Here is a 9,864-nt window from a genome sequence, read left to right as displayed (position 1 = left end):
AGAGAAAGGGGTAGGGGGTACAAATTACCCAGGCCAAAGTCTGATGGAAATGCCCTGTGGGGGCCCCGGGCCCCCTCCCCTTAAGTGACAGCAGCAACTGCAGCTCTTCTCCTCTGCCCAGCACACACTGCTTTGTGCTGAGTTTCAGTGTGGCAATGGAGGTGCTTAAAATACAATATTTTCTCAGTATTTTTTTCTAAGGGTATAATGTAAATAATGTGAGGAGTAATGTACATGAGGTAAAGTGGTACTACTGTGTGATGGAACGTGAATAAGGGACACCATCACATGATATAATGTGATTAAAGTTGCACTACTATGTGGCATAATTTGAATTTGGGGTACTATTGTGTGGCCATGCCCCTTCCCACCAAGAACACACCCCTGTTTGGGCTGCGCACCGAATGTGTGCACTGTTTCTATTTAAAATATTGCGGGTAGGAGCACCAAAATGATGACTGCTGTGATGAGGGTTGGTGGTGCTGGGAAAGGGGAGCAGGGTCAGAGGCGGAACTAGTGGCGGTGCTAGGGGGCACCAGCCAAAATCTTGCCTAGGGCGTCATTTAGGCTAGGGCCGGCTCTGCTCCTCGCTGTACATACTCCTCCTCCTTGCTCTTTATACTCCTCGCTGTACATACTCCTTGCTGTCCTCCTCCTTGCTGTATATATATTTTGGAGTGTTCTGTTTAATACTTTTGTAATTTTGGTTGAATATTCACTAAGTGAATCAGGCTTTCTGATTCCCTTACCTCCTTCAAGCGCTCCCTCAAAACCCACTTCTTCCGACTAGCCTATCCCTCCTCCTAACCTCTTTCACTCCTCCTATCCTGCCTACCCTACCCCTCCGTCCGTTCCTACTTATCCTATTGTTTTTCATTTGTCCAGCCACCTCCTTTAAGTCTGTTAACTCTTACGAGCAGGGCCCTCCTTCCTCACGTACTCACCCTACCTCTTTACCTCACCTGTGCTCCTGTCCTGTTCTTCCCTTCCTCTACTTCATCTTCAGTCTCCTCGACAATTTCGACACCTACTCCAGAACTGATGGTGATTTTAGTTCTACCAGCTATACCCCTATTTATGCTGTATTTTATCTACACACCCTGTACGTTACCTTGTCGTTTGTTTTTTGTTTGCTATGTACGGCGCTGCGGACACTTTGTGGCGCCTTATAAAAAAACTAACTACTACTAAGTGAGGGTTAGTGCCTGTTGTGCACTACGCTACATACAGTACAATAAACCACTGAATTTGACACACAAATGATGGTACAAGAGAAGTATCTGATTTTCAAACATCCTTTTAATACAATGTTAATGAGTGAAACCATTAATATAGTTAATACAAAACACAGGCTAGAAAAATAGTCCTATCTTACGATAATCTCTCCCTCAATAGTAAATCCCTATGTTCTGGCAGGTAGTGTCACGTTCCTTCTTCTACTAGAACTGAACGAACTGATGTTCCAGCAGAATCCACTCACCTGAGTGATACCTTAGGATGCACCTAAGCGGAAGGAAGTAATGCATGCGTTTAACCCATCCAGTGCTGCCCAGTGGATCACAGAGCAGGCCCATTCGGTATATGGGTACGGTAACCAGTGATATAACTACAAGTCCCAGTATGCCCTGCCAGCTGGAGTCTACCTGATGCTGCTAATCTCTAGTGGATTGGCTGCACTCATCAATAGTGTTGCCACCACCACTATGTGTACATAATAGGGGGAGTATTTATCAAAGCACCAATCAATGAGCCCCTGACATTTTTCAAAAACAGCCTGTTACATGGCAGTTAGGAGCAGATTGGTTGGTACTTTATCTCTTTACCACTTTTACTCTCTCAATACTTCGATAAATATTACGGACCCTAACTGTTACTTGTGCTTTTGATGTTCGGTGCTGTGCCATAACCCCAGGCCTAGAACAGCAATAAGGTTTCCTATAAAGTGCAACGCTGATCTCTTATTTTAGTGGAACACTTACTCACTGACCCACCCAGGGGCTACCCCTCGTATTATCGCGCGGTTTGTCAATGCTGCAGATGATGGGAACAATGAATCTGGGTCTGATTCAGAGTCGCACGCTATGCTGATGTTTTCCTGCGCATGCGTCAGTCGCACTGCGCACGATTCCCGATTGTGTACGTACAGTGTCGCAGGTCACACGGTAACAGAAACGTGCCAGGTGTTCCCGGATGGAGACAGGGGGAGGGGCTAAACAGATGTTGCGTGTTATGGGAGTGTCGCTGTAACGCCATACTACGGCGGAGATTCTGCATTTACTGTGCCATAGGGCTAGTGCAAATTTCCATGGAGTGATATTTCAGCATCTACGGACAGCGGGCACCTCAGTCTGTGCACATTGGGATGCATGGATGTGCGCCAGGGGAGGGCACTGTAGCATAAAGGTGCGAACGCAGCAGAAACACAGGCAAGCAGAATCCGGCCCTAAAAGGGGCAACAGCAAATAGGATAAGCCAGCCGTGACATACCCTGCGATGATAAACCCATGCCCAGGTATAATATGTTACACCCAGTGAGCAGGAAACCAGTTAAAAGGGGGTGTGGTCTTGCAGTAAAAGGGTGTGGCTTCATAGGGTGTCGGATAGCTGACAGACAGTCGGGATTCTAACGGTCATTACACTGACGTCGGAATCCCGACTGCTAAAACCCCGACACTCGGGATCCCGATGGCCACCGGCTATTCTCCCTCGTGGGGGTTCACAACCCCCATAGAGGTAGAATGGAATAGGTGGCGAGCCTGCATGGGGCTTTGTTGCGCTCCCACCGCTGTCTGAGTCCAGGCAGTCGGGATCCTGGCGTCGGGCTAATGACTGTCAGGATCCCGACTTTCGGAACCAAATACCACAACCGGCTTCTTCGCCCAACTGCCGTTTTCATTGTTTCGGGGGTCTGAGACATGTGGGCTGCCCCCAGACACTGCTGTGGCTGAAGTACAGGCTCCTACACTATGACAGAAGCCCGGTGCAGCATCAGGCTCCTGTTACTGTGCGGGAGCCATCATTTTGGCATTACCCCTTACTGACGCCACTGTATGTGAGATCTGGGACAGGAAATGTTTGGAGCTGTATTCACCGACATTCCCTCTGTACTAATATTTGTATTCAGGTTTTAGGGCCGCAAGTTTAAGACAATATTGGTTTTGTCTTATGGTGGCGCGTCAGATAGCCACGGTGGTGGCAACCACTATTCAGGCGCATCCAGCCTTTGCCAGACACTGGGGGCCTGACTCAGATTTGTACGCATGCGTCTACGCCGCTGCGATGTTACAGCCTACAGACTGACAACTGATGCCGCCACCAGAAATGAATAGAGGAGCCCAGTGAAGCGACCACAAGGTCCTCCGCCTGTGCACACATACACAGCACCGACGCGGTAACAAGGAACATCCACTCCCTGAATTAATCTATGGTCACGCAGACCTACATACATGATCGCAGCTGAAGGCAGATACATGCCAAGGACACGTCTGTGACACGCCTTCATGCTTCCCACCACTCCCCATTACCTCCCCCAAATAGTCCCTTTTTGTCAATCACTCTGCGAGTGTCCCTGCAAATGTCCCTTGGCACGTGTGCAGTGCGATCTGTGCGCAGTCTGACGATAATCGGTCAATTACGCAAACACCGGCATTTCATACAAATTCTGAATCAGGCCCCAGCAGCGTGTGATTTCCCTGTAGCTTCAGCGATGTGCCTCATGCTTCACTGACGTACCTCACGCCTCAGCGATGTTACCACCAAATCGCTACCTGTACTGTTATAATGTAACAGATAAACCTTAAATCATATTTTCATTGGAGTATTTGACTGAAAACTATTTAAAGGAAGCATCGTGGGTCCCATTATAGAAAATACATAGTAATCCGATCATTGTTTTAGTTCCGGTGTGACGCACAAATCTCTGTCAAATCTAGGCAGTATCTTTGCTTGCCATATAAGTCATCATTTATTCCCTGTATCCTGAATACTATCCCTGCTTTTCCGGCTGTGTCCTCTATCCGAGGCTGATCCCTTGGTTACCGCCTGTAACTGCTGCGTGCGTTACATCAGAGACATCGTACATGACCGGTCGCGCTCCGCCTGCACTGATGGAAACCTTGGTGCCCTTATCCTAGGGGTAAAATGTCTTTTCTTGATGTATATTTCATCTCCTGGGGTTTATAAACCTCTGGTTGAGCACCCCGGGTAACGTATACAGCGACAGTGCCAAGAATATCAGCACCACGCAGGCCAGCAGCAGGCCAGAGATGTGCCACTTATAATGCCTCCAAAGCAGCACGCATGCGATACGCAAGGGGTTCAGCAGCCACGTCAGACTCGTATTCGGGCGACTGGGTTCATTGTTTTATTGTAACAAACAAAACAAAAAAAACAACAACGTCAAAACACAAAAAAAGACAGACGAAAAGAGAGAGAAAACAAAAAAACAGAAAACAAATTATAATCCACGCCATAAAATGTATAAATAAAATTCTTTACAAAGTACACAAATGAAATTAGTGCAAAGAGGCGATTCCATGAGAAAAGGAGAAAAACAACAATAATGAAATGTAATATCAATGAGGTGATGACAAAAGAAAAAAATAAACAAACGCCACTAGTGATGTAATGATGAAGTCACACATCAAACGCAAACTGTGATGGATGGACTTGTAGTCACCATGCTGTACTCACTGACTCATTGTGCTTTGATCTCTGCTGAGTGTGTTATTTAGGGTTAGTTTTATTGAGTATCGGAACTCTCGTTCCGATACTCGTTTACCATGTGCCTTTAAATCTCTTTGGAAGAATGATATAACAAACCCTCATAGTACCCCTAAGACGTTAAAAAATATATATTTAGGGCAGTGGTTCCAAACTGGATGCTATAGGGATGCTATGTCCTGGTGGTCCGAGACTGAAGCAGATTCGTTTTGGTCAATGTGGTTGGCAAACTGGTCCACCACTATAGGGCTGATGCTACGGATGAGAGGGAAGCGCATAATCTATTAATTGTTGCTGGATGTCTCAATAAGGAACCTTTGTCCTAGAGGTGCGAGCGGATAGTCTATATTACTGTGATTGAAGACAGTTTGGGAACCACTGATTTAGGGGGAGATGTAAAAAACCTACTAAAATGAGAAAAGTGGATATCTCAATCCGCTTCTAGCTATCATTTCCCTAGAATCGGATTGGTTGCTTTGAGGAACATCCCCACCTGTCCTCCTTAGAAGGTTGGCTAGATCCCCCCCCCTTAGAGAATACAAAGAGGTCTTCAAACATCTACACTTAATTTCCCTGATTTTTCGGTCAATACCCTGGACTGGAGATTTGGATGGACTTTCGTCCGGCAGTGAAAGTTGTTGGTGACACCTTAGTCGTCCTAGCCGCCTACACCCACCAATGGGCGAGTTGGACATGTTTACGATATACAATGGGCAAATCATTGCGTGATAATTCCTACAGAGCATCCATGTTATTAGCTAGGACAGAGGAGGCAGGTTGCAGCCAAGGGGGATGCCTCTATGCTCAGTCCGTGCTCCCTACCGAGCCCCGCATTCTCCCTCTGCGTCACCTCACAGTGAAAACTGTAAAATAATTCACACAAAATTGGAAGCCATCACAAAACTATACAGTCTATGATGGAAAGGACAGACACGGTGTTCCAGGATGGGCACGACGGAGTCTATTTCCCAGGTCACCACCTCATGCGCCCAGCAGCTTCTTGACCATGTAACCCGGCATGCTGTAGAGGAAGAGGGCCACCATGGCCAGCAGCAGCAGTGCCAGGACAATCTTAATGATGAGCCACTTGTAGCGATTACAGATGAGATACTTGATGGACTTAAGCGGGTTGAGGAACCAGATGAAAGACGTGTCGGGCCGACTGTCCGAGGCAGCAATGTGAGCAGCGGGTGGGACAGGCGTGGGCAACGGAGCAGGGGAAACAAAAAACAACAGATGCAGTTTGTTAGTCGGGGCCTGTTACAGGCGGTTAGCTGGCGGAAATGGAAGATTAGTGTTGTTAGTAGTAATACATTAGTAAGTGCATGGGGCGGCTGGCGAAGGGAACAGGAAGGCAGTTGCCCCACGGGTCACACCTATCTTTCCATAATTTGGGGGAGATGTATTAAAGCTTCAAAAGAGTTGAGGTAACAACAACTCACCTCCTAATTGTCATTTTTCAATGACAAATAGGAGCTGATTGGCTGGTACTTTATCTCATTCCACTACAGTATATCTCTCTTCAAGCTTTGGTAGATCTCAACACTTGGAATAAAACATACGTGAACTGAATCCCAACCCCGCTGTACTACGCTTCCGCTACATACTTATATCCAGACTGTACATTATAAGGATATTACCAGTCACGTGGACCGGTGACAACAGTAAGACAAGGAACCGGAAAACAACTCTACGTCATCTTCCTTAGCAGGTTGATACCTCTCTCTTCATATGAAGCATGGTCGGTATTTATCTATGGGGGATGGGGGGGTGTAGCCTATAACGTAGGGTCATGTTGGGCGCTGGAATAAGAGGTCGGTGTGGCGGTCACCGACCTGGTAGTTGAGGCGACCTTATTGTGGGCTACACCAGCATGTCAGCCTATCGCTCATTGGAACTAAGAACATCTGAGACGTGAGGAATACGGTGCCTCGTGTCTCAGTGATGCCAATAGTTATTAGTGAATTAAATGAATATTGGTTCAGCACAAAAAAAAATGTCTGCCTTCAGAGTTTCTAGGCAGCTGGTTCACCCTGATGGTGAAGAGAAATGACCAGCTAACTACGTAACTGATGCCATGATGTGTGTGTGTGTGTGTGTGTGTGGGGGGGGGGGGGGGCAGTGAGGAGTTTCCCATTAAGTCAGAGGCGGAGGAGGAATCACATAAATAAATGTTAGTTAGTGCTGTACTAACTGTAAGTAAAGCAGGACAGCCGGACCGGACACTCATACAACCTATTCCCAAACCCATTGGGGCTCATTAGTGTAAGATGTAGGTTCTGGGTGCTGCCCCCCCCCCCCAATATTTCAAATGACAGGCGCCAATAGGATGCTTTAGCCAACTTCACCACTTTATCTCTCTCCAAGACTTGATGCACCTCTCCCTCTGGGGTGATGAAAGATGCTGCTGAGTAGTACCCAAGGCGTTAGAACGAGCCTCCTGTGCATTATACAGAAGGAGCGAGGCATTGGCAGATTCCCTGCGACTTATTTTTGTACAACGACCCAGCACACAATCCTATGGAAATGTCCCAGCTAATTAGGATCACTTAAATTATCTTCTGTACCAGAGGTTCCCAGCCTTGGTCCTCAAGCCACTCCGGCAGTCCAGGTTTACACAATATCCATGTTTGAGCACAGGTTTTCAGGACAGCCATACTTGAGAACCTCATGTGAGGAGCTAAAGTCTGGCTTTACCTAAAACCTGGACTGTGGCTTCAGGACCATGGTTAGGAACCCTGCTCTACACTACCAACAATAACTGTTGGGTTCTAAATTGCTCTGACCTACGGCTCTGAGAGGAGGGAGATGTATAGCAATGGTCGGAACCTCATTAGGAGAACGTTAGTGAGATAAAGCAAGGACAGTACCAGATAGGCCCCTCATGCTCCCAGGAGCTTCTTCACCAGATATCCAGGCATGGAGTAAAGGAATAGGCCCAGCATGAGGAGGAAGAGGATGAGGATGAGTATTTTCAGAATCAACCAGCGGTACGTATGCCAGATGAAGTAGCGAATAGACTTCAGGGGGTTGAGAAACCAAAGGAAGCTGGTGTCTGGCCGGCTGGAGCAGAGGTGATGGAGAGGAGGAAATCAGGACAGGAGACAGCAAGAAAACAGAATGTCGGAAAATAATGAGACAATCAGCCAAAGATACATGAGACAGCGACAGTGCGTCAGTACGCTGGAGCTTTGTGTCATGCATGTATAGGGGAACCTGTAGGCTACATTTACTATCCTGGACCTCGCTGATCATGTCTCAGTGTGTGATTTATCCCTGGGAGTAGAAGTATATGTTGGATACACTGTGTCCCTTCGGGGGTGGGGATAGACAAGGGAAGGAGCACCCATAAAACTCAATAATTATCCACAATAAGGGGTCCAAAACATTAATCACATTGTCTATAGCATCTACAACAATGACAACTGGCAAAGTCGCCCACCCATCAGACCACAAGAGTTTGGCATTGAGCTAATGGTAGGACCTCTGAGTGGAACGCTCTGAGCCTCTTAGCTAAAGTGCTACAGATCTAGACTAAAAGACAGACCCCCATTAGTCATTACATACTCGCTAGCTCACAAGTATATGGTGGAACCACTTCCAGTCTTATCAAGGACAACTTCATCCAGGGGCCATTTTACTTTTCTCTATACTTTGAGTCTGTTACTGTATAATAAAGGAGTGGTGCATTTAATTGGCGTAATCGGCAGTTTCCCCTGCCTTCCCTGAGGATGTTATTGGGAGGGTGATGAGTATTTTGGACCTTCACAGAGCAAGAGATGGGACTTGTGTGGAACACGTGCCTTCATGGCAGCCCAGCTTTCACATGTCTCCAGGGTCTGGTGGCTGTTGGCAGCTCCGTTATCTATCCCGTTCTTCCACTAGAGAACGTCAGAATGACCAGGTCTCCTCCTTCCAACCAAACCCAAAGTATTCCGACATCTTCTCTTTAATTGATGAATATTACAGCAGACGGTGTAACTGTTCTATGACCATTTATATCGGCCATTGTGCTCGCTATCTTATACCGACCATTTATATCGGCCATTGTGCTCGCTATCTTATACCGACCATTTATATCGGCCATTGTGCTCGCTATCTTATACCGACCATTTATATCGGCCATTGTGCTCGCTATCTTATACCGACCATTTACACCGGCCATTGTGCTCGCTATCTTATACCGGCCATTGTGCTAGCTATCTGCCAGTTGGTGACCAGCCTTTGGCTGTATATTATAACTACATGGGACTCGTTCCCCCCATTATTGTTCTCTGGCCACCACATTATAGCGTCTTAGGACGAGAGCCAGGTACAGCCCAGCCAGCATGATAACAGATGACTGGCGAGAGGCCCCCTAACCATAGGTAGCTTTATACATTCAGCCTGCAGGTGCTGTTATATCAGGCATTTACTACAGACATGGATAGTGCCCTCCACAACAGGTGCCCCCAGTGGGTGTCACTCTGGCCAACCTGCAGTTATAGCCCTGCCTGTTAGTGACTGGTCTCTTCCATTTAAAGGACAGAAGACAGCCACAGAACCGGAATAATTTACATGTGGCACAGTGAGCTTATGCCCTTACCATGATACCATGATGTCTAGGACCCATGTACATATGACACATGCACGGGAAATGTACTGTTCAGTGTAACCCTGACGTCCGCTGCAGCTCAGATGAAATGAAAGATGTGATGGGGTATTTCCTCCCCCTCCATCCCCAGCAGAGGGCTCAATCCAATTACTCAGCCCCCTACAGTCCAAGGGCAGCCATGCTGGGATACAGAAGGCAAGATCCCCGGGGTGCAGGACTAGGTCACCTGTGCAACCTGCGGCATCAATAGAGATGTGACAGCTCCTTCTGTCCTGTGGGGCTGCTGGTCTATAATACGGGAGGTGTCTGGGTGGAACCAAAAAATGAGAGGGGCCTAATTCCACCAAATGAACAAAATCCACCCCCAAAATACCGAATGTTCCACAGAAGGTGTCTGTGGCCACCCTGCATGTCCTGTGGTCTCACCATGGAGAATGGAAAGTGTCATGGGGCATATTTGCTAAGCAAGTGGAAGGTGATAACACAGCAGCCAATGAGCTCCTAAATGTCACTTTTCAAACATATCCGGTAACATGTCCGTTAGAGGC

The 9,864-nt window shown here is 47.3% G+C and overlaps 1 protein-coding gene across 26 annotated transcripts in view; it reads right to left on the bottom strand.

Moving 5' to 3' along the window:
• Positions 1-1,281: 1,281 nt before the first annotated feature.
• OTOF (otoferlin) overlaps positions 1,282-9,864 on the bottom strand; it is a 341,513-nt gene continuing 332,930 nt past the window's right edge. For 14 of the 26 annotated variants that reach the window (XM_083178857.1, XM_083178866.1, XM_083178868.1 and 11 more), the window contains one exon: positions 1,282-4,349. In XM_083178857.1, the coding sequence (XP_083034983.1) occupies positions 4,163-4,349 (187 nt within the window). In that variant the 3' untranslated portion in view covers positions 1,282-4,162. Of the gene's footprint in view, positions 5,885-7,592; positions 7,786-9,864 lie in introns of all 26 variants that reach the window. The other 12 variants (XM_083178858.1, XM_083178871.1, XM_083178873.1 and 9 more) reach the window with 2 other exon arrangements.

The sequence above is a fragment of the Crinia signifera genome, chromosome 3 (genome assembly GCF_055691185.1).
Source record: "Crinia signifera chromosome 3, ASM5569118v1, whole genome shotgun sequence".
Lineage (NCBI taxonomy): Eukaryota > Metazoa > Chordata > Amphibia > Anura > Myobatrachidae > Crinia > Crinia signifera.
Note: the sequence above shows the minus strand (reverse complement) of the source record. Positions and strands in the feature narration are given on the sequence as shown.